The following is a 26,993-nucleotide window of genomic DNA, read 5'->3' on the forward strand; positions in this document are numbered from 1 at the left end:
TTATTGCGTTTCGGAATGCCTGAAGCAATTTGGAATACCTGACGCTGGATAAGAAGATGCATATCAGTGGATGTTTTTTTATTGCTAACTTAAATATTGACTGTTTCCCGGGGGGGGGGGGTAACTTCCCAAATTTTAGGGTAGGGGTGTCCCGCTGAGACTTCCGAAATGTGACCCATTTTTATACCGATTTCTGATAAAGTAGACCCATTTTGATACAAGATTTTTGAAAAAGCATACACATTTGTATACGATACCATTGAGAAAGTGGACCCATTTCAATACAAGAAGTTTGATAAACTGGACCCATTTAAATACTAGAATTTGATACAGTATCTCTTTCACATCAATGCAGTATACTTATTGGATTTGATATTATATCATTTCCGCTACTGAATTTTACTTTTTGATACCCAAGATTGACATTTATCATACCTATTTTGATACTGATATTTTCAAATCTATATACATTTATATACAAGCAAATTTCTGATTTTAAAGGGGCCTTTTCACAGATTTTGGCATTTTTTTAACTTATTCATTAAATGCTTTATATCGATAAATGTAAACATTGGATCGTAAAAGCTCCAGTAAAAAATCAAGAATAAAATTAAAAAAAGGAAAAGAACATTGCCCGGAGCAGGTTTCGAACCAGTGACCCCTGGAGTCCTGCCAGAGTCCTGAAGTAAAAACGCTTTAGCCTACTGAGCTATTCCGCCGAGTACATATACATGATGTATTTTATACCTTATATAAGCAATCTTCGTAGTTTCACAAAATTTAACGACAAAAACAGAACTCTCCAAATTATTCAATCGTTTCGCGTTGCAACGCTTTATAATTTTTAGGTTTTCAAATCGTCAAAAGATGCATATAATGGCTATATTAGACCATGGTAAATGTTCAGTATTACTGTTTCCTCACAAATATCATAACTAAAACGAAAATTTGCGAATCTGAAACAACTTTTTTCAATTTTGTCAATTTACCAAAGCGTGAAAAGATCCCTTTAATACCCATATCTATAATTAGATGCTCAAAACCATACCCATATCTATAATTTTAGTCGAAAAACACACCCCATAAAATCGGCACACCCCTATAACCCGTATAGGAAGTTACCCCCCCCCCCCCGGGAACTGTTTATTTAACACAAAATCATTTGACGAGTTTTATCATAACGATACTGATACATGTACGTAACTTTGATATGACACATTTTGCACGACCTTCTTTTAAACAAGTTCTGAGTTGGTTAATATATTATAATCACGAAAAGAGAACTTCTTATTTTTCCAATTAATTGCATGGCATCTCTGGAGCATCGACGCAATTTGACTATTCAATGAGTATTGGGCCTGGGTAGAACCAATTCTTGGTAGCTATGGGGGAGGTTCAAAGAACGCTCCAACAGTGGGGATCAAACCATTGACCTCTCGATCGCTAGGCGGACACCATTTTCACTACACCATGGCGATCTCTTTTTGTAGTGGAGAGAAGGATTTGTGCAAAGCAAAACACGATAGGTTTGCAGTACAAGTTATCAATATTTAAATATGTCAGACTTGTCTGTGTAGACTTTATAACATAAAACACTACAGGCATCAGCTGTACATGTGTTTGCTTGGTTCGTGTGTTTTTGTTGTTTTAGTCTGACACTGTTGAGGGATTCTTTCTGGCATATTCTACATTTAAACTCATGTGGTGCATGAATGGGGTATTGTATCTCAGTCCTCGGCTAATTTGTAATTCCTAATTACATATACTGCAACGATAGAAAACACTCAAATTGCACCACATAACATGCTATAAAACTATAATATTTAAGTATACATATACACTTGATTAATGATGGGTAGATATTTCGTGTCAATCTCGTTTACATGGGAAAGAGCTGTTTGTCATTTGGAAGTCAGGTCCCAAAATGTGCTTAAATGGAAGTCTCTTACAAAAAGTGGGGTTAAACCATTATAATTTGGAATTTAATGAATTAATAGACATAAAAACACGTTGAGACAATAAAATAATCGTGATTTATGTAATAATTTACCGAAAACATGCACCAATAGTTTTTATTATACGAGAAAATGATATTGGAACATCCAAAATCTCGAAGGTCAAGAAATAAAACAACAAATTTGTTGCCGGTTTTGCTTCAATAACTGTTTTAATTCCGACGTCTACGATCTTCAAACAAAAAACCAAAGAAAGCACAAACACCGTAGAGCCGAAAGGGCGTATACATTTTAATAAATATAAATACAAATTGGCTTACCGGGTAAAAATATCAGCTACTCCTTAACGAAAAAACACAAAAATGACGCCATCTTGGAAGTTAGTTCCAACTAACCTCAATTTAACCCGGTAACCTCCCGTATACGCATGACCCCCCCCCCCCCCCTGAAAATGCATACAGCAAACAATATATGAGCCGCGCTTTGTGAAAATGGGGTTTAAGGCATGTGCATGAAGTGTCGTTTTTTCTTAAAGGAAAATCATCATAAAAGCAAAAATTGTCGTCACTGTGCGGACTGCACAGGCTAATCTTGGATGACATTTTACGCACATTAAGTAAACCCATGTTTCACAGAGCACGGCCCATATTATATATAATCGATATGTAAAATCATTGAAGAAAAACTATAACATGATTATGACGATATAATAAGAATATTACATTAAAGCTGGGAACCACAATCTTAAACTTTTAGAGCATGCATTTTTATGATATTCTAATGCTATATCGAAGTTATCCTCTGATGCTCTTAATTGTAGTTGTGTACATAATGTATTGTATCATGCCCACAATTCTCGCGAGAGGCGTGAGGCAGTACTATGAGATAGATAGATAGATATTACAGGTAGTGATCAATACATTGAATCCTTCGAGAATCTGTATATATAATCAGCGGTGCATTCGTGCTAATGATTTTACATGTGTTTATCAGTTATCTGTAACCTAATCTATCATTTTTTATGTTCTTAGGTTACGCATGCGCAAATAATTTCCTTCTTTGTTATATATAAAATGTGCAATTTTTTATCTCAAATTTCCCCATGACCGAGCAATTACTATTGAGGCTGGCAACCACCAACATAAAAAGAAATGCACAAATCAATCATTTTGCCTTGTGACTTACACATGTACCTTTAAAGTGATACCAAAACTCATAATTTGAAATGCATTTTAAAAATTTTATGCACCAGGACCTGCATCATATGTGTTTAGTTGCAAACTCACTGCATGTAATCCTCCAAATTCCACTTCATTTTAGGGGTATGTAACCTCTTACACACAAAGTAAAACAATCTGATTCAGTTTTAAAGTCAGAGAATTGAAGTAAAGTTACTGTTAAACCTTTCGGTGCCTTCAAAGAATAATGACATCTGTGCCGAATGTCTTTAAATTGGGATAAAATGAACGATTTCAGACTGTTTGCAGCCATTCTGAAAGAAAACAATGTATCGCATAAAATTAGAATGGATCCAAAACTTGTTATGATTGATGTCGCTAAATTCAACATGGCTGCGCCCGAAGAAGTAAATGTCTTTTGTTTTTGTATCAAATTTATCACGATTGAAGTGTTTAATTTTATAATTAAATAAACATATTTCGATTTATGTACATTTATTCTGTGAGCTAACTTTATTTGAACCACTCAGTATGAACCCATGGAAATTGTGAACTAGAATGTGTGAATGTTATTAAAGTTCGCAACAATTTAAAATATCGTCATTCAGTCATACAAATCTCACAGTTTTGGTACTACAAAAGAACATTTTTTCGAATGAATAACATTACTAATTTACTAGTTTCATTTTTGAGTTTAATGTACATCAATTAACTCCACTATTGTCATGGCAGGCACGACGCTGGATTAATTCTTAGTACAACATATTAAAGACACATTCTTAACAATTGATATCAATTGCTTCTAGCAAAGTAATTTACCATGAACTTATAATTTTTCTTGTGTCATTGCCGAATATTAAATGCAACATTCAAATTATGATCGTATGTATGTATATTGTGCCAGAAAAGATTAAATATCATTATGCATTTTGGCTCCCACACGTCTTGAAGGAGTTATGGTCCTCTGTCTGTAATTTCAGTATAGAATTATAGTCAAACAATTTGGTGTCTCAACTCCACTCTAATCACTTAGTGGATCGCACTAAAATTGTATAGTTTAATGACCTTAATGTATAGAATTTCCTAAAGAAATGAAATTAAGAAATTCTCTTTAGATCCCACATTTATTGTCCGATCTTCATGAATATTTGTGCCAATGATATCTTGGACGAATTGGACATTGGTTTCGGTTGGTGTAAAAACATGGTCGCAAGGGGGCGGGGAATTTTTCCTAAAATGGCTAAAGTAAAACTTTCTTAACACTCTAGAGGCCGCATTTATTGTCCGGTCATCATGAAACTTGGTCAGAAGATTTGTCCTATTTTTCCTTATATGGCTTTAGTGAAAAACTTGTTAACACTCTTAAAGTCATATTTATTGTCCAATCTTCATTAAACTTGGTCAGAATATGTATTTTAATGTTATTTTGGATGTGTTAGAAAATCGTTCCGGTCTGTTGAAAAAACGAGGCCGCCAGGGGGGGGAAGAATTTATCATTATAATTATGGCTATAGTAAAATCTTGTTAACACTCTAGAGGCCACATTTATTCTCCGATCTTCATGCAATTTTGTCAGAAGATTTGTGCGGATGTTATTTTAGACGAGTTCGAAAATGGTTTCGGTTGCTTGAAAAACATTGCCGCCAGGGGCAGAGGTATTTTTTCTTAATTGCTATAGTAAAACCTTGTTTACACTTTAGAGGCCACATTTATTGTTTGTTCATCATCGATCAACCTTGTTATCACTATAAAAGTTACCTTTATTGTTCAATCTTCAAGAAAGTTGGTAAGAATATGTGTTCTAATGACATATTGGGCTGCATAGAACTGGTCAGTTCCTTTGTATCTCAGGTAAGCGACTTTAGGCTTTTCTGGCCCAATTGTTTTGTAAATAAATTTGACTGCGAATAGTTTAAGCCCTTTATTTGTTTGTCCATCGTAGAATAATAGGAGTGGAGAAACCATAATATTTAAAGATAGCAGAGACATTTCAAGCACATATATGTAACAAGTTTGCAGTCCTGAACATCCTTGACAATGGCATCGACAGCATCATCAACACAATGAATGAAGTCCTGCTGCCATCGGCCGAAGAACATTTTGGGAAAGACAGTAGGAATAAACAAGACATAAGTGACGACCGACATCATGTCCCTTAGGGACAAAAGAAGAGAGCTGAGGCTTGAGAAGTACACCAACCACTATTGCCGCACCATCAACCTCATCAGCCATTGCTGCAAATTCACTGTACACATAATCCTAACCTTACTAAAAAGCAAGGCCGGCGGAAGAGCAGATTGGATTCAGCGCTCAGTGTTACAGACCATCAACTTCAGAATTATCATTGAGAAACATCTGCAAGATATCATTGCAATAATATTAGCTCTTCTACAACTTCATAGTTTAAAGAAAGCTTTCCAACGCGTAAGCATGGTGACCTATGAAAGGTTCTGTGATGGTTAAAAATTGACGAATGGTTGGTTCAGGTTATCCAAAAACTTTTCGAAAATGCCACCAGTACTTCTTTATGGACGGATGGACATCATGGGAATCCGTCAGGGATAATGCCTACTCTCCCCCGTTCTGTTAAACCTTTTCCTTCAGAACGGCTTTGGCTATATGTTTATTTACTACCATTTAAGGTACGGTTTTTCTTACATTTTAGGTCGACACATCAAATAACGTCCGCAACTTCGTATTTACCTGTTCTTAGAAAGTTTCGGTCAAATCAAATTGCTTTGTTATTTTAAGTGTTAAATAATTCCATCTTATTTTGTAATTTGTTTTTTTATTCTTCGTTTTCTGTTTTGTTTGTCGAGTTTCTAACGACGATCATTTTATTTTTGCCTATAAAGAAGATAAGCAATGACCAAGTTAGGCAAGATTTGTTGTAAGAACCAAAGGCAAAAACGTGTCTCCCACAGCGAGTAACATTATAAGTTGAGGATGTAATAATTTCATTATTACGGTTTCTGTCCAGACACCCAAAAGCGACATATTTCGTTATCAATTAACGAATTGAGGAAAAAAACTGTATAATGCACGCAATTCGAAGGTCGAAACTTGTATTGCCCAAAAGAAAAAAAAAGAGATTTGTATAAATGCCGAATTGTACGAGTGGCATATATTTTGGTAATAGAAATATAATATACATTTAATATCCTCATCGGTACATTCGGTAATTGTCAATAAGGAAATAGTTTTGCTTAAAACATGCAAACAGGTAATTAAATGCACTTGCAATGCAGCAATTCCCTTCGAGTCTGTTTTGTTTCTTTTTTGCCTTTGGAAACTTTCAAGACACTTCCTGCTAACCAATACAGCTCGACCGAATATTGTGCTGATATTACAATCTGTAAAAATGCTTCTGAGCTCTTGTCTATATACATATTAGTTTCGGTATTACAAGTGTCTTCGAAGACTACTTCGCATCTCGTACATGGAGCACAAGATTAACGAGTATATGTTCGGAATATGACCCCCCCCCCCCCCTCCTGGCGACCGTCAAACGATTATAGCTGGCTTGGTTCGGACACGTTGCCACGCATGACTCGCTGTAAAAAGACTGTGCTTCAGGGCACGCTAGCGTGAGGTCGCCGTCGAAGCCGTAAGAAGAAAAGATGGATAGACAATGTGAAAGAGCATACGTCAACCCCGTGCATGAACCACTTACAGCAGCCAACAACAGACCCTGCTGGCAGAGGATCTCAGTGGCGTCGTCCCTCATTTCTCCCAATGCCCGGATCGGTAAATAGAATTATGACGTTTATGATGCCGATGATGATGATGATGATTACGATAAGGTGACGATTTAATTTGGCCTTAAGTGTAAATTGAAAACATGTAATTTTTTTATCGGTATATTCGGTAATTTTCAACAAGGAACATTTTTGGCTTAAAGCTTTTGCAAAACAGGTAAATAAATGCACTTGACACGCAGTCAGTCCCTTTGAGTATATTTAGTTTTTTTTTGCCAATTGCAACTTGCAGGACACTTCCTTCTAACCAGTACAGCTCAACTGACTATTTTGCTGATAAGCCAAACTACAAATATACCTCTGAGCTCGTATTCATCTGCATATCAGTTGTGTTATTACAAGTGTTTCCGAATACTTCTCTGCACCTCGACTATGGAGGAGAAGATCAACGAGTATGACCGGAACACGACACCAGAACCTGTTGGCCCATAAGAACCCCTCTCGGCGACAGTCAAACGACAAAAGGTAGCTTCGTTTTGACACGACACTAGGCATGACTCGCTGTTAAAGAATGTGTACCAGGGCACGCTAGAGAAAGGTCGCCGTCGAGGTCGTCAGATGAAAAGCTAAATGGACAATGTGAAAGAGTGGACGTCTCTCCCCGTGCATTGAACGCTAACAGCAGCCCTAAACAGAACTTGCTGGCTTGCGATCACTGTGTCTTCGTTCCTCATTTCTCCAACGACCGGACCTGATAATTGAATGATGACGATGATGCGGGCGATACTGTGACGAAGTATAATCCGTCCAATAGTGTAAATTGATTACCTTTAATATCCTAATAACATTTGGTTATTGTCAAAAAAAGGGTTGTTAAAAACGTCAAAACAGGTAATTAAATGCACATGAATACAGGCAGTGCCTTTTGTGTTTGTTGTTGTTTTTCCTAATGCAATAAGCACTTTACTTCCTGGTAACCAATATAGCTCAACTGAGTTTTTTGCTGATATGTCACACTGCAAATGTGCTTCTGAGCTCTTGTAAAACTATATATCAGTTTCGTTATAACAAGTATTTCAGGAGATTACTCATTATCTCGTAACGAAATGATGATACGTATGATGACGATATTGTGACGACGATTTATCCTTTTAAAAGTTTAGATAACTTACACTTGAAAATATATCAAATTAGAGTCAGTCATTGTATTTTATGGCTATTTAAGCAACTGTTACAGGCTCTGATTTCTTCTTGTAGGAATGAAGTATAACTATCGTTATTCAAATCAACATTCCAAAGACATAACGGGAAAATAAACCAAAACAATATTCACAGAAACATATCTAAAACAAAATTTATATAAAATCATCGTTGTTGTTTTAGCAGCAATATAACATTTCCTGAAAATCATTTCTATGTTTAGTACATAAATTGCATCATAATTTATTTCGTTCTTCTAAGGAAGCTTTTAGAAGACTGTAGGCTCAATTTTACAAACAAAAAAACTGGTTTGATAATTTAGGCTTATAAACCATGGTATAGTTTACTGAAAAAGATAAAGGTGATTTAAAAAGTGCGTGTGTCATTTGCCAACTTATTTCATATAACAAATACAACGACGATCTTAACTGTATTTATTATTGGTTTTCTTAAGAGTATGTCCATTTTGTTATAATTAAGTAAAAATCTACAAATGCACATTAAAAATACAAATCCCGCCACATTCTATCATAATGATATAACTGTACGATGATCCATTTCTTAAGATTTCCGCACCCAAAAAGTCTGATCTTTCGTACACAAATGTTTGTTTGACAATTTTGTGAAGATACATTGATAACTTGATTGTATAATACCTTTTTATACATCTGATACTTCGGAACTCTAACAAGATTCATGTTTACAACTTTGCGTCTTTTTTCATTGATAGAAGATTGTTTATATATACATCTTTAGGTTATTTAATATGTTTTTATTTTGTTTGTATGGGTATTTATTTATATATGGCTTGCTATGCTAAGAAAACTAGCGAAATAAGTACGAAACACATAACATATCTATAATTCATCTGTTGACTATATTTTTCACTCTTATGAATTATAAGAATAACATACAATATCCCCAGAGTTTCTTTTTGAAAGGATTTTTAATTGAATATACGTTAGTAGAAAAGTAAATCAACTAAAAATATATATGTGTACTAAATATATTCAATATGGTAATGATATGACTGTTCTGCAATAAATGGTATTCAAGGAATATGATGTTATGTTAAATGGGCCTTTTCACAGATTTTGGCATGTTTTGAAGTTTGTCATTAAATGCTTTATATTGATAAATGTTAACACTGGATATAAAAAACTTCAGTAAAAAATCAAGAATAAAATTTAAAAAAGAAAAAAAGGTAACCCTCAGCAGGGCGCGAACCACTGACCCCTGGAGTCCTGGAGTAAAAGGTTTACCACTTCGACCACTCGACCATCCTTCCGGAAACAATGCCAGGTGTATTTTATACTTTACATAAGCAATCCTCGTAGTTTCACAAAAAATAACGACAAAAACAGCACTCTTCAAATTATGAATTCGTTTCGCGTTTCAACACTTTATAATTTTCGGGTTTTTTAATCGTCAAAAGATGCATATAATGGCTTTTTTAGAGCATGGTAAATGTTCACTATTTCTGTTTCCTCACAAATATCATAAATAAAAAGAAAATTTGCGAATCTGAAACAATTTTTTTCAATTTTGTCAATTTACCCAAACGTGAAAAGGCCCCTTTAATATTAAAATCAAAATTATACCTAATTTATTTGTAGTACAATTTTATTCTGAAAACACTACCGTAATATTATATTGGTGAGGAAATTATTCTCAAGGGAATAATGATTATTATTATAAATTATTAACGAGGACATTAAAGTTTTCATCAAAGCAATTCAGCATAAATTAGAATTATTTAAAATAGTCGTTTAATGGTAAGACTACGCCCATATTGTTAACAATGTCATTCAACCTTTGAGGGTCAGTGTATAAAAAGCGCGATTTGATTAAGAAGGTAACAGTTTGCAACAAATTTGCATAATGAAGCTTCTTCTCCTGGGACTGTTGGCGGCCATGCTGGTCTGGGGCCGGCAGACAAGAGCACAGAAAGGTAAGATAAGATTTGCAATCGTATTTGATATGTTAATTTCTTATACTTCTGATCGTAAAAAGAAAGAAACGTGCTTTGTATCGACATTTTTAGACATTAGACATGAACAGCGATATTTTTGTAATAGAACTATCATTCTAGAATTTTATTTAAACGTTTAAGATATATACATTATGTGTCTTAATTTTCGTAGATGCAAATGTAAATTCCATGCATGTTTTTGTGTCATTCAAATGGTTATATTGGTTATTAAAGAGTTTCAGTTTCGAAACAAAAACATGAAATAAAATATTTATATGAATAGATGGTCGTTAAGGTAGATAAAGACCGATTGTACCTGCACCGTTTCAGACGGTATGGACTTCAAATCACTATATATTTTTAGTGTTAAGGCTTTTGTCCTTAAAGGACCGGTGGCTGTTACTTAATGTGATGTCCCTGGTGGTTTATTGTTATTACAGACGTAATGTTGCATATACATGTATATCGATTAAGGATTCGTCAAAACAATTTATAACAACTATGTACATGCTACATAATTGCTTTTTCATGATGAATACAAACTATAACATAGTTATGCTTCAATTTGTGAATTAAACTGTATATAAAGTCCCGTTTCATTTTTGAACAAAGAATTTAAAATATCATAATATACGAAAAATTATTTAGATATCTTACCCAAAAGTCTCAGATTTTACTTCTGTAGATTAAGAATGTCATGTCATCCATTAAGAATTCAAACAGGTAGATTTGGTAATAACCGCATAGCTAGGAAGAAAGAAAGAAATACATTGTATTTGGTGTAACGCACGAGATATTGAAGATGAATATCATTTTATTATAATCTGCCCATGTTATACATATATTTGGAAAAAGATACATCAAATCTTATTATCTCAAACGGCCATCCGTATTTGAATTATTTAGCCTTATGAGCACATGTAATAAAAATGTTCTCATTAAGTACTCTGTTTTTGTGAAAGAAGCTCTGTTAATCAAGAAATCCATATTGAATGCTGTTTAAATACCAGCTGAAATGTTATGTTCCGCGGGTATGGTTGTGTATTTGTTTATTTGATTGCTATTTTGTTTTATGTATATAATCATCATAATGCAGTACCAGTACCTGCAAAAACATGAGGTGAAATAGAAATTCCTGCTTGTGTTTCCGCATTTAATGCAAATGTGTTAAAATTATTATAATAATCAGTATCGTCTCTACTTTATTATTCATCTTTCACATTTCTCTGTTAATCAGGAAATTCATATTGACTGTTGCGTAAATACCAGCTGAATTGTTATGTTCCGCGGGTTTGGTTGAGTGTTTGTTTATCTGATTGCTTGTTTGTTTCATGTATATAATCCTCATAATGCAGTACCAGTACCTGCAACAACACGAGGTGAAATAGAAATGCCTACTTGTGTTTCCACATTTAATGTTAATGTGGTATAATTATTATAATGATCCGCAGAATCTCTACTTTATTATTCATCTTTCACAGTTCTCTAGACGACTAAAGAAATAATTAATATCTACTCTTACACATATGTGAAATATTCGTGTCTGATTGTTTAATTTGTTGACAATTAGTTGACTTTAACAAAAATGTACACTGCCTATAAGTATTTTTAGCATATGCATCCACATTATATGCGTAAGATAATCCACTCTCCATTTTGGTTTATTTTACATAAATATAAACAGCATGATAATAGATTGCCACCTGTCGCAATAGTATGTTTGAACAATGAGATTTTTTCTTTTCCAACCACTGTCATGTAATACGTTATGTACACTTATTATTATTATTGTACACACACTTTTCATTTTCTTTTTCACGTGACCTTTTGAAATGTATAATATAACATGGCTACGACAGACGATGTTCTATGTACAAGTCGAAATAAAGTTCCGCTCTGTTCTATAAAATCCACAAGTTACTAGTTTCGTGTGGCAAATCAATAATTTATAATGTGTGTACATTTATCAAAGACGCTTTTGTTAAAAAAATGCATTTCTTAATAAAACTGTTCAATGACTTCATTACCGCATTGATAGAACTTACGTGCTCTTATCTTTAATTGTATTTATTTGTATTTGTATTCTTAAATGACTATGATTTGTTATTTAATGTTATGTTGCCATGCATAGATAGGTGACAAAGAATAAGATGTATATTTGAGCATTAAGACGGCGAACATTTCTATATGTCTGCATAAACTATCTGTCTATCTGTCTATCTTAAATCACAGAGTTAAACTTTCTATTTGTGTTAACTTGATTATTTCTAATTATGGCGACATAACCATGGATATCATAAACATATTTACCTCGTGAATTGAGAGATGGTTTAAAAATAATGTTTGTTTTGTTTTTAGAAAAGAACGTTTTGGAAAGTGATTAAACATTAAATCGGAAAATGAATTTCTGTAACGTTCAATTGCATACACACACTCCGAAAGAAAAGCTTTATTTTATCTAATGTTTGTACAAATTTTCAACAAAATATTTGATAATGGTTATATATCTCTTTTCTTTCAGACAAAAGTGCTGGCTGTATAGAGCGGGGTAAGTAAATATTTAAGACATAACAGTTTGTCCTTTACAACTCTGTTATTTTCTAAAGATAAGTATTGAACACCTTTGAGTCAAGAACTCTCGTTAAAACAACGCACTGTACGTACACAATTTACGACATTTATGTATTACAATTCAGCCATATGCTCTAAATACGAGCATGATGAGATCCGCTTGAGACTCATGTACGGCACGAACTGTACCTCGTTCTGTCACTGCGCTACCTTGGCAACCCATGATGACGCAACGGTGACCTACTACTGGGAGAGACAAAACTGCTCGGCAGGCACCCAGTTTGATTCGTCGAAAGGAGTTTGCAACCATGTTGGCGACTTTGTGTGCGAAGGTAACATTGCATTGGCATATTTAATCACAACTTCATTACATCCGTGACCACGAAAGCTATTCACGGCACATTTGAGTACTAACAGTCGCTTTAAACATAATAACATATGAAATCTTATATCTATATGTATTTATATTTTTTTAGATGGATGGTTGACTCCACCTGCACAGTCAAAGCAACCTACACCTACGACGTCTATTGGTAAATGTTAACTACTTGCTGGTTTCGTTTTGACAATATGTCTGTACTCTACCTTTATTCATGTAAAATATATTTTCCGTACTTTAAATGACATTTTGTACACGTTTGTATATGAACCAAAGGTAATGTACTTATAATCTCCCCTTTCAAGTACGAATTAGGAGGATCTTGCGATGCATCAATGAATATCCATACAATTTCAACAGTTCACGCACCTCTCATTCATAATACAATTTCAACAGTTCACGCACCTCTCATTCATAATATTGCAATTTTCTAACATTTAAATGATTTTAACACTTGTGACAAATAGCAATTTCAGAAAAATCTCTATCTCAGAAAAACCGTTTTTACCTCCCTTTTTGAAATTTGTTTAAAAGTAGGTTCCAGGACACGAAGAGCGTGTCCACACGTCTTATTTTATTCAGGGTATATTAAATAAGCTTCATACAAATTTTGGTGTTTTCCTCAGGAAGATGAACATCTTTGGTATTTGATGTGCCATAACCTATTCACTAAAGTAGACGGCAAACATTAAAATAAAGTTACATGAATAACGTTTTGGAAATTGATAAAACATGAAATCGGAAAGTGAATTTCTGTATCGTTCAATTGCACACACACAATCCGAAAGAAACGCTTTATTTTATCTAATGTTTGTTCAAATTTTCCACAAATATTTGATAATGGTTATACCGGTATATCTCTTTTCTTTCAGACAAAAGTGCTGGCTGTATAGAGCGGGGTAAGTAAATATTTAAGACATTACAGTGTGTCCTCTACCACTCTGTTATTTTCTTAAGATAAATATTGAACACCTTTGAGTGAAGAACTCTCGTTTATACAGCGCACTGTATGTAGACAATTTACGATATTTATATATTACAATTCAGCCATATGCTCTAAATACGAGCATGATGAGATCCGCTTGAGACTCATGCACGGCACGAACTGCACCTCGTTCTGTCACTGCGCTACCTTGGCAACCCATGATGACGCAAAGGTGACCTACTACTGGGAGAGACAAAACTGCTCGGCAGGCACCCAGTTTGATTCGTCGAAAAAAGTTTGCAACCATGTTGGCGACTTTGTGTGTGAAGGTAACATTGCATTGGCATATTTAATCCCAACTTCATTACATTCGTGACCTCGAAAGCTATTCACGGCACATTTGAGTACTAACGGTCGCGTTAAACATAAAAGCATATGAAAGCTTATATCTATATGTATTTATATTTATTTTAGATGGATGGTTGACTCCACCTGCACAGTCAAAGCAACCTACACCTACGACGCCCATTGGTAAATGTTAACTACTTGCTGGTTTCATTTTGACAATATGTCTGTACTCTACCTTTATTCATTTAAAATACATTTCCGTACTTTGAATGACATTTTGTACAAGTTTGTATATGAACCAAAGGTAATGTACTTATAATCTCCCCTTTCAAGTACGAATTAGGAGGATCTTGCGATGCATCAATGAATATCCATACAATTTCAACAGTTCACGCACCTCTCATTCATAATATTGCATTTTTCTAACATTTAAATGATTTTAACACTTGTGACAAATAGCAATTTCAGAAAAATCTCTATCTCAAAAAAGCCGTTTTTATCTCCCTTTTTGAAATTTGTTTAAAAGTAGGTGCCAGGACAGATAGAGCGTGTCCTCACGTCTTATTTTATTAAGGGTATATTAAATAAGCTTCATACAAATTTTGATGCTTTCCTCAGGAAGATGAACATCTTTGGTACTTGATGTGCCATAACCTATTCACTATAGTAGACGGCAAACATTAAAATAAAGTTACATGAATAACGTTTTGGAAATTGATAAAACATGAAATCGGAAAATGAATTTCTGTATCGTTCAATTGCACACACAAATTCCGAAAGAAACGCTTTATTTTATCTAATGTTTGTACAAATTTTCCACAAATATTTGATAATGGTTATACCGGTATATCTCTTTTCTTTCAGACAAAAGTGCTGGCTGTATAGAGCGGGGTAAGTAAATATTTAAGACATTACAGTGTGTCCTCTACCACTCTGTTATTTTCTTAAGATAAATATTGAACACCTTTGAGTGAAGAACTGTCGTTCATACAGCGCACTGTATGTAGACAATTCACGATATTTATGTATTACAATTCAGCCATATGCTCTAAATACGAGCATGATGAGATCCGCTTGAGACTCATGTACGGCACGAACTGCACCTCGTTCTGTCACTGCGCTACCTTGGCAACCCATGATGACGCAACGGTGACCTACTACTGGGAGAGACAAAACTGCTCGGCAGGCACCCAGTTTGATTCGTCGAAAGGAGTTTGCAACCATGTTGGCGACTTTGTGTGCGAAGGTAACATTGCATTGGCATATTTAATCACAACTTCATTACATCCGTGACCACTAAAGCTATTCACGGCACATTGGAGTACTAACGGTCGCGTTAAACATAATAACATATACAATCTAATATCTATATGTATTTATATTTATTTTAGATGGATGGCTGACTCCATCTGCACAATCATCGCAACATACACCTACGACGCCTATTGGTAAATGTTACCTACTTGCTGGTTTCATTTTGACAATATGTCTGTACTCTACCTTTATTAATTTAAAATACATTTCCGTACTTTGAATGACATTTTGTACAAGTTTGTATATGTACTAAAGGTAATGTACTTATAATCTCCCCTTTCAAGTACGAATTTGGAAGAGTATCATGTGATGCAACAATAAATATCCATACAATTTCAACAGTTCACGCACCTCTCATTCATAATATTGCATTATGAAATTTCAAAACATCCGGGCCTGAGCGCCACTTCGGAAGTTGCATTTGTTCATTTATTAATGCATCTAAAAAAAGAGGTGGCGCGCGTGATCAACGGCCGTGGTTTGGCACATTTAAACGTGAAAGGGTTAAGCGCAACACTATTCTAGCTCTATTAAATACATTTTTAGGAATTGAACAAAGTCAAACATGGCCGCAAATTTCGTACATCAAGTTCATTTTTTAAACGCTTAATACGCTTAATACGAATGTTATACAGAAGCGTGTCTGGGCTTACACACTTACGCACGTGCATACAGTTGATTTACCCAGTCGGACATGTAAAAAAGATAATAAACACGGTCGCTATAATTATACATAGATCAAGGTGTTGAATTCCCTTCAAAATCAAAATACTTCTACGTTTTTATGAACGATATGAAACTAAGCACGTGCCCTTTAACTACATTGTAAAGTGATTTAACTTCGCCCTATGATGAGAGGAAGGAGGGCTCCAGAAGTTTTGCATAAATGTAAGAGAGGCCGAACGGCCTCGATTGCATTGACGTCATTTTTCAATTAAGTAACACAGTTTATATCTGGCTGTCGTACCACCTTTTACCGTTACTTAACGTTAGGTTATACGAAACGTCGGGTAATGTCTGGTAAGCTATTCACCGTTCTTCGCAAGTTATTAATAACTGCTTTCATGAACCTCACAAATCGCAATCAATTATTTAGGTGTGTTGAAGTAGAATTTACGTCCACGATACTTAGGAATTAAGAAAACCCCATTTGCTGTTCCTTTTTTCGAGCTTTGAAGACATTTTATGAACACAATAACAGCATGCTAAAAAAGAATCCAATATCAGTACCATGACTAAACAGACTATAAATGAAAAACAAGACCACAGCGTTTATTTTTTCTGATTAATTGACATCGATCTAGGCTTAAAACACCTACTACGATCGTCATAAAATCAGTTTCAAATAATATAAATTTGTTTGTTTTGTTTCTATTCATATACAACACAGTTGATTACTTTTATCTCAAATAGTTTACTTCAGTTGTAAATCACTACGTTTGATTGTTTCTGTGGTTTATTGAAAGCCCGTTTAAAGGTTCGTCTGAGGCCTAAACGATTAGGTTAACACCGCTTGTTGTTGTATTTACGTGTTCCATACGCGCAGGCATTTAGTACCTCCAACTTGTATTGGGGAAGCGGACAACGACAACGAGCGAGGCCTGATATTGTTATGAGCATGGGGGGGGAAGTGTTATGGTAAGGGGAAGGGTTAGGGTAAGGGGTCGGGTTTGGGTTAGGGTTAGCCTTAACTATAACCTTAACCCTAGCCCGACCCCTAACCTTAACCCTAGCCCTAACCATAATCCAGGGTTATTTCCCCTATACCAGGCACTTGTATTGGCTAAAATTTAGATCACCACAAAAATGCGGTTGACCAATAATCCTGTGTCTTTCACAATGTCCGGGATCATGTTCATTATAAAACATCAAGAATTACATTGAGTATTTATACTTTCAAATTGCATTGATACGAATAATATTTGAATGGTAATAACGGATAACAGAATTATTGTATAGATATTTTATTTCTAAAAAAATGGCGATAAATTTTGTGACATTAACCGTTTACTGAATTGTTTCCTCGTAGATTGTTTGGTATCGCAATGGACGCCGTGGAGTGGGCCGTTGGGTTTCGGTCAGATGACGAGAGAAAGGAAAATTCTTCGCGTCCCAGCCAATGGAGGGACCGCATGCCCCGCCCAACTTGAAGAAGAGAAACAATCAAGTTCGTATAAGTTATTGTACACGTTTAAAAATCGTACTTTTAATACATTGCAAACAGTCTTTATAATTAACAGATTGATGTTGACTTCATAATGAGTCTAATATACTTGAACAACATTGGTCCGAACGTTTTAAATTTTATGCGCGTAGAAGTAAAAAAATAGGCATGTTTGGATTCAATCCAAAGAACGGCTTCTATTGATTTCATCGTGCGTCCATGAATGTGCCCCGCGTATTGTACTGAGAATAAATTATGAAGTATTGAATGGATTCAAATGAAACTCCATGTTATAAGACATTTATCTTTGAATAAGTCCAAACAACGAGAATCAAAACTATCTCTTCAGGATTTACAGATGTATTGTCCTTTATGCAATGTAGTTGTGCGGAGCATAACTTCCTAAGTACTGAAGGTATTCAAGTTAAACTGCATATGTTGCTACCCAGCTTTAAAATTAAATGTAATGTTAACTACCATAGCTATACTTAGATTTATTGCTCTTTGTTAATTTTCTTGTGATCTCTAAACTTTCATAACAATGCATGATAACTACATAAAAAATAATAATCAAAAGACTTAATGATAGCTATTGCAGAGTAAGACGTAGAACTACATATTCAGGTTTTTTGGATTTATTGGTATTTTTATTTTGCAGAACCCAGAAACGCAGTTTTATTTTATTGTGAAGACTTTGACATGAAAATGTATAAAATTGATGCCCCATGAGATTTTAAGATGGGGCGCGGAGTAATGATATGTCTTTGATATGTGTGGAGTTATTATCTCTTGTTTCATTTCTGTGGCAAAGCTTTACTATACGAATTAAATTTAAATGCTATGAAAATGATTCAATCAGTTTCAAGAAAATAATATTACTTCACCTTTTTCCAATCTTTTAGTTTAACATCACAATTTAAGGTCAGAATAATACATCGCATGCATTCGGCATTTTAGTGGAATCGATTGATGTGTAGTGCATTCGGAAAAGTGTTTTATATATTACGTTAAAACACGACTTTCTTTCTTCTGCCCATGACTATATTTGTCTCAAAGCGAACGCGTGTATCATTTAAATGAATATCCATCCACAGCTCAGAAACCGACCATCCAATCAACGGCGACCGCAATGGTCAGTTACTTAATAAGGCAGCCCAGTGTTATTAAACGCGGTGAAGCTGTCGGTCAGTTGCGAGATCTGCTTATCATAGTGGACTCTTCTGGAAGTATCGGCCTCGCCTCTTTCGAGACCGCAAAGACGCAGCTTGCGCGACTCCTTGGCATGTTGTGTCCTATATCAGATCCATTCGATGTAAGCCTTACTAGTATAAAAATTAGCACAGAACCAAACGGCTACGCTAAGATATTATTGTAATTACATGTTCGACTCCAGTGATACACTAACGCCTCTTCAACTTGAGTGAGTTTAACCCTTACTGGAGCTGAAATGATTGCTTAGTGCATCTCTCAATCGATGGACAATCATCGAAATCAACTATCGATACTTCACCAGCAGCTTTCGGTTTTATTCTATGGAACATATTTTGATATGATTCATCACTGCATTGTTTGAGTCTTTGTATAATGACGCCATGGTTGTTGCTTCACTAAGACAGATGATATTGAATTTTATGTTATTACTGTATAGTTTTAGATTGATATTTTATTTTAACCATTTACAATACCTGGAACAATAATAAATAACATCTGTCTTTATAGCTAAACTGTTAGGAATGACGTATGAATAGGATAAAAACAAACATGTTTAGAGTAAAAATAATTTAATTGAAATATTCAGCTTAATGATATGAACAATTGCACACTTAAGAATCATTGCTGATTATCGGAGAAGCTCTAACCGAAAGGCATATATCAGTTGTCTTACTCTGGAATACTCTGTGAACATTCTCTCCTTGCAATGACATTACTTACATGTGCGTGTTTATGTATGTCAGAGCCGATTCCAACGCGCCGCACTGCTTGAGTACTCGTCAGACGTCAGGGAGATTTTTGATTTCGACGATAAACCGAATACGAAACTCGTGCAACAAGGTGTCAATTCCATGCCCTACATGAACGCTGGCACGTGCACGACGACCGCGTTCAATTACGCATATAACAACATGTTTAATACGACAAAAGGTATAGCGGATTTTTATTATCACTATTACAACACGCACTATTAAATTCAGAAACAGTAAAAGTGCAAAGTTTTGTTAATTGTCTCTCCTTAAGTTTGTGATGTAAATCGTTATCGCATTAAAAGAAAACACAAATTATTTAAAATGCTATGTAATTGAGATTTCATAACATAAAATAATAGTAATACGAACAACTACACCTACATACGTTGTATCGTGCATATTGACATGTTGTACACATGTTGTTGCAATAGAAAACATTTTTTTTACCAAAAGTGATCATTTGTATGCAGAAAGAGCTGACCAAATGTTGAAATAATTATAGATTAAAAATAAACTAATCAAAGACAGTATCCAAATATGAGACAAATATTTTCCTTTTTTTAATGAACAAATATAAGTTTCTATTAGCTTACACGTTTAGATCCTTGCTACTTCTATTTTAACCCATTTATGCCTATAGCGTTTAGAAAAATGCCTTGGCAAACAGCGTAGAATGAGATAAGACGCCGCATGATGCGGCGTCTTATCAGGGTCTTCGCTGTTTGCTTAAAGGAATTTTTGTAAGAAATATTCCAAATATATAAATAAATATACTAGACATCCCTAATTTTGGAAATAAATTGATCCAATTTAGAAGGATGGGAGAGTCCACCAGTTATAAATGGGTTAACGTTCACAACATATAAAGCAAGGTTCTCAGTCGATGGCTTAAAGGTCAGCATAATGTAATCATCTAAAGGTTTATTTCTGGTTGTGATTGCAATCTTATTTGGGATCTGATGTATTTTTGCGCGATGAGTTCTATAGATGAATGTGCTTGTATGTTCATGATTGTGCCTGTTCCTTTTCTATTGCGGCGTTCGTACCTACAGATGAGTTACTGCGTTAATGATAGGGTGTCTGCACACGTTTAGATAACATTACGAAAGTAAATGCATGATCTGTATTAAAATTATTGATTAAAATTACTAGCATTACACATTATATTTCTTAGATAAATTTTTAACTGTTACCCATGAAAGTTTTCAACGTCTGAGGTAGCATCCACTAACAAGAATGTTTCGATACTAGGCATGCGCAATTCCACAGATGTCAAACAGGAAGTGCTAATTTTGACCGACGGACAGTCAAACTGTGTTGGCAATGTAACTTCGGCGGCATTGAAGCTTCAAGAAAAAGCAGATGTTTTTGGGCTCATGATTGGAATCAACACACAGTCAGGTATGAATGAACTTACCAACTACGTGTCTTATCCGAAAAATAAGCATCTGTTCGCCATTGAAGGATTTCAAGCATTGGAGGCCCTAGTCAACGAGATCGAAAAGCAAGTGAAGAACGTCCCGTGTGTTGCGTTTGATGTTTAAATTTGCAGATTATAGGTGGTTATGTCTAAACACTCGGGATTATACTGATCTATAGGACCTTTCAAATGCAAACGGAGTAAGAACTTCCTCCTTATAAATTTCTCATTAAGAAAGTGTGTGAACACATCATGTATCCTAAGATAGTGCGTGTGTCTGTGTGCACGTGTATGATTTTAATTAAATGTATAGATCGTGATAAAATATGTTTCGTTGTATTATACACGGGATCTAACATTTCATATGAGACGGTCGATAGCAGACTTCTATTTTGTAGACAACCCGATGCCAACATATTCCATATTTTATACTGTCGTATAAAATATTGAATATGTTGGCATTAGGTAAGTATTAAGAAAAAGGTAATAAAAAAATGTCGTGTTGCTAAAAAAGAGACTATTGAATGTATGAATGTGTGCTAAGAACTGGGATGGAATTACTAATTGTGTAATTTTAATTTCGAAGAGGGAGTAATCACGTGATAGTCAAGATGGCGACGTTCATTCCGAGGCAGGTATTTTTCGCCGTTTTCTACCCTTTATAACTTGTATTAATTGTTTAATTAATCGCTCTTTATCACGACTTTATTTCGCTGCGAAATTTGTAACCTGGATGACCTTATTAAAGCTCCACCAAGAACATTTGCGGGGAGTAAAGTCGAGATTTAAAGCGAATTTTGAAACGAAATAAACGCTTATCACACGTTTACTTATATGGCTGGAAAGTGAGCGTCATTTAAAAATTAAACAAAAGTAATACAGGGTATAAAACGTCGAAAAAAACTTTCTCGGTATGGACGTCGCCATCTGGACTATCACGTGATTACCCCCACTGTATAAACACATTAAGATTATTTTTCACAGAGTACCTGTGTAAAACATTGCATTTTGCTAAGCATATGAAACTTACGTAATATCGATACCATTTTGTCGAATTACGAGACTTCTTTTACCACGGGTATTTCATTTCGTGGAAAGTGGTAAAATATCATAGATTGGTCAACAGCTGATGGAGAAGTTGTTCAAATAACGCTTAAAAATACTTAGTAAGATAATGCAACCGCACTATTACAATTAGTTAACGAGTATACTTGTTCTATTTTTAAAACACTATCGAATGGAAGCCGGGACAAGTTACTTTTGGTAAAAAAGAAAGTTATTTCTAAAAAAAACAGCACAACCCCGCTTATACGACGAGTCAAAGGTCTTAACCAAAGCACAGGCGTGGGCCAAGTCACTAAAACACTATCAATACATGTATTTCATAAAACAACATTTTTCCTCACTCGGCAAAAATATTCTGATATCATATATGGTATCAGAACATATTTTGGTCGAAATGTTGAAAAATGTTGTTTTATGACATATCGATAATGTTTAAGTGACTTGGCCACGTGCCCAGCACCGGTGAACCAAATGGTTTGAATAGCTGTGTGGTCGTATGTCTGTGATACACGTGTTTAGTTGAATATCTTCAGAAAATAACAATTCAAAACACCAGTTCAAAAACGTAGCTCAATAGGGTTATACCATCGACCCCAGGTATGAGGCTACTTTATTATTTGAAGAAGCCTTTTAGTATCCATATTAGCTCAAACAAATAAGCAATGATGAACTAAAAAATGCTAATCTGCGTTCAAGGTACACGCACCGTCGAAGACTTGACATGTGGACCTAGTTTTGACCTACTTAATTACCCAGTTTGGCACTGATATCGCCGATATAAACATTCTGACTAAGGGTCATTAAGATTGGGTCAAAATTGTGTCTTCTATATTGGTAACAAATTATTTTAAATTAACATTTATCCAGAGATTATAAGATGTTACCCAGTTGAAGACCACACTTGATTCTGATAACATTTAATTATTCTAACAGAGGTAGAATAATTATTATAAGTCAATAAACAACCCCTTGTCCTTATGGTGTGTGGCTGTTTGACCACATGCACTAGCACCTAATAACTGTGCATCACTACTCAAAAATGTTTTTCATATAATTATACAATTAACAGAAATGCATCAAACATGCCTTTGCAAATCATTATATTTTTATTGTTTAACTGACAACATGTAAGAGATCATTTTGCACTAAGTACTAGTGTTACTGGGGATAGTTAATAGTTTGGCATTATGACATTTTGCAAATAAATTATAAAAAAAGTCGACTTGTCGTTGTGGATATGGTGTCCGCTTAGATATCGGGAGGTCATGGGTTCAATCCCCACTGTGGGAGCGTTCTTTAGATTTCCCTCAAATGCATCTCGCACTGATTCCACCCAAAAAACGGACTCGTGATTGCTTCAATTTGACCTTGTCTTTCGGTGTAATCGAGCTAAAATGAATAATAAACTAAAAAAAGTATTATTGATTAAAAACAGAATGTTCACATTATATTCGAAAACAAAATGAATAACACTTCTGACCAAGAAAAACGTTTAAAATATGTGTATGTTTAATGAAAATCATCATTCACGAGATTGTCATCGCATACAGCGAACATACATAAACGATATTGCATTTAAACATCCATCAAAAGGCAATAGCCTGCGTGGTAAAGTAGTAGCATGTTAGCGCCTAGATGTGCCGGATTACTCTCCAATGACTGAATCATATTTACCGTCAAAATGTTCTTATTCAACGAAACAAAGCAGTAAACTCGTGAAGCAATTAAAATACAAAACATAAATTATCACTATTGGGATAAACAATTACTGGTAAAATAATGTTTAATCATTCAGCCCTAAAACTTTATAAGGCAATAACCTACATCTCTACAATGTATGTCAAACATTTGTCAATCGTAGAGACTAGAGTAGCCATCTGTCAAATAAGGAGCACAAGCAATGCCATCTGATGTCACGCAACATGTATTGTTATTCTTGTAATTTATTTTGCGATGATATAGATACTATATTGAACAAATGGCTATATACTCGAAAATTGGCAAATGTTTGTAATGAATTGTAGCAAGATATGTATGTGATTTTCTATTGATGCTGCATGTTATTATTAAATAGAAATATAGCAGGGTTCAGGGTCACGTGACTTTATGGGGTTCCACCTTTGAACTTTAATAATTGTATACACGAAGGTAACTGGTGCTTTATTTCAAATAACTTTTTTTAATACTTTTTCTTAAGAATGTCAACTAGTGCATAAAAGACAGATGTGTATGCTGCCTATGGCAATGTAAAACACATCGGAATTACTTTATTCAATAGGCCTGTGTTCTTGTTACACAATTCGGTATATACTGCATTCATTGTACACGGTTATGCTTAACGAAACGTGAAATTTTGTCAACGATTTCAGACGTACTCAAAGATTTATTCTTAAACCTTAAGATATCGACACAAACTGCAAGACAAAATCTCTTATATGCACTAAGGATTTTTGCAAATGTATTTCAATAACTTATTTGCAAAAATAAAGTTCTTAACGGAATGTTTACATTCTGTCTAGCCCGTGTGTAAAACCCGAGAAACGCCGTTCATTCTGCACCTAACTATCAGAAACGGTGTTCATTAAAACGGATAAAAAATCCATAAAGGAGCCAAAACTCATATAAGCTCTATATACAATTGATATAGTGATTTTTCATAATTGTGAAGTGACACATTCTTACGTAAAAGATTGTACGAAATTAAGCAAAAAAGATTTACAAGAAACATGATTTGCAAGTGCATTATAGAAAGTTATAAAAAGAAATTTAAAGAAACAGCATAACATTCATAAGTCGAATATGGTATTCGTCTAACGACCAGGAGGTCATGGGCTCGATCCACACTCTGGGAGCGTTCTTACGATCACCTCCCAAAATACCATGCACTGTTTGCACCCAGGGAACGGACTCGCGAGAGTTTTAATAAGCTTTCGATACAATCAATATAAAATAAATAGGTCTAAAGAAAACAACACACATTCATTACATTGTCTTTGAACGGGCATGCGTTACATATATGCCTGCCCTATTTTCTTGTAAACCAAATCCTTTATCAAATATAATTAGAGTGGTTGGTACATTTAAAAGTGAAATGGTTAAGCGCAACACTTTTCTGACTTTATTAAATACATGTATTTTTATGAATTGAACACTATCAAACATGGGCGCGAATGTCGTTAATAAAGTTCATTTTTTAAACGCTAAGTACGAATTGACATACAGAGTCGTGCCTGGGCTTACACATTTACGCACGTGCATACAGTTGATTTACAAAGTCGGACATGTACAAAAGATAATAAACACGTTCTCTATAATTATACATAGATTAAGGTGTTGAACTCCCTACAAAACAAAATGCTTCTTCGAAGTTCAAATGGGATAAACCTTTCCGGATCAGCCATCCCCAAAGCCCAATCACAGTGCTTCTAATCAAAAGAAGTCAAGTCACGCAATGACCCTTGCGATTGTACGAACGGTTAAAATGCATTCAGTAAATATCAACTAACTCCATAGTAAGTTCAAATAATACAGAAAGTATTAACTTGAAAGTTACCAGTGTACATTTTAAAAGCGGTAGTAACTTTCAATTTTACGTCCAGGGTGCAGTTTACCAAAACAGGTCAACCAGTCAAAATTATGGAAGTAGCGATTTTTTTAAAATGTTTAAAGGAAATGCCCGTTTGGAAACGAATGTTTTGTAAATGGAAGTTATCATCGATTCGCATAGCGGATGAGTTAGTGGGCTTGAAATAATAATCAAAAACATTTTTTTAACGTTTGTTCGCAAAGTAAAAACAGAGAATTATTCAAACTGGCGTTTTTAAGCTTCTATTTCGATTATGTTATTTCAAACAATGGAATGGCGAGTAATCATTTTCAAGGTTGTCACTTAAAGCGAGATTATACGATTTTGTCAAATATTTATGAATTTATATAAAATGTTTAAACAAACTTATGATGCATATATTTCAATATAAATCAAAATAAAAGTTAAGAAGAACATGTGTCGAAAAATGCGAAATAAGCCAGATATTTAATTCTGAAATCAAAACCGTCTGTACAGTCGAATTCGCCAGCATGTATATCATGCATGTACAATGTGAATCTTAATTAAGTTTAACGGATCATTTTTATTTCCTGCAACGACAGCGTCGTAGCAACGCTGAGGCACAGCGAGGCAGTTGCCTCGGCTAAAATTTGCCGAGCAATGTTGAGATTACAAGGAAAAAAGGAAAATTTATGTCAAAGAATAAAATCTATATAAGAAATTGAGGCAATTTAATGAATTTTAGGCACTATGATATTCACAAACAAATATTATCATTGAGGTCAATTGGTTCGTGTTGAGGTAGATAAATATTTCAATTATTAATCATAACTTCAATTGATGCCAAAATGGTTCAGCACAATGATTTGGTAATCGGTTTATCAAACAAAGCGTCGCACTGTACACTTCGATGCTACAATCATGGTGGACATCGGGACATACCGAGCTAGAATGGGGTGTTTTTACGGCCAGGTCTGGGTCTATTTTGTACCTAGAAACACTTCGTGTGGTTGGCGTTTTCGGCTTTATTGGTATTTTCTTTATGGCCGGCGTCGAGTCAAATCCGGGACCGTTTCAGGTGGTAAGAATCTTTGTTGACATTAGAATTATCAAGTTATGATATCCCGCGTAGAAAACATTGTTGATATAATTTATAAAGAAGTTCAAGTCTTTTCTTTTTAATAGTCGATGTAGTTGATGATAAAACTGACAGAAAATGATGACGCAGTGCTAAAACAAAATTTTTACACAACAAAATTGAAAACATAATGGCCAGAAACTTTACTGATTTAA

The 26,993-nt window shown here is 34.7% G+C and overlaps 2 protein-coding genes across 2 annotated transcripts in view; one reads left to right on the top strand and one right to left on the bottom strand.

The window, feature by feature from the left end:
* The window catches only part of LOC127867635 (alpha-(1,3)-fucosyltransferase fut-6-like), an 89,004-nt gene that overhangs the window by 18,171 nt on the left and 43,840 nt on the right, over positions 1 to 26,993 (bottom strand). The gene's annotated exons all lie outside the window — the stretch shown is intronic.
* LOC127869825 (uncharacterized) lies at positions 9,913 to 21,413 on the top strand. The gene is made up of 9 exons (XM_052412484.1): positions 9,913 to 9,982; positions 12,700 to 12,906; positions 14,001 to 14,207; positions 15,266 to 15,472; positions 15,618 to 15,674; positions 17,570 to 17,707; positions 18,799 to 19,016; positions 19,660 to 19,846; positions 20,920 to 21,413. The coding sequence occupies exons 1-9, from the start codon at positions 9,913 to 9,915 to the stop codon at positions 21,210 to 21,212; spliced, it is 1,584 nt and encodes a 527-aa protein (XP_052268444.1). The 3' UTR covers positions 21,213 to 21,413.

Source organism: Dreissena polymorpha, chromosome 2 (genome assembly GCF_020536995.1).
Source record: "Dreissena polymorpha isolate Duluth1 chromosome 2, UMN_Dpol_1.0, whole genome shotgun sequence".
Taxonomy (NCBI): domain Eukaryota; kingdom Metazoa; phylum Mollusca; class Bivalvia; order Myida; family Dreissenidae; genus Dreissena; species Dreissena polymorpha.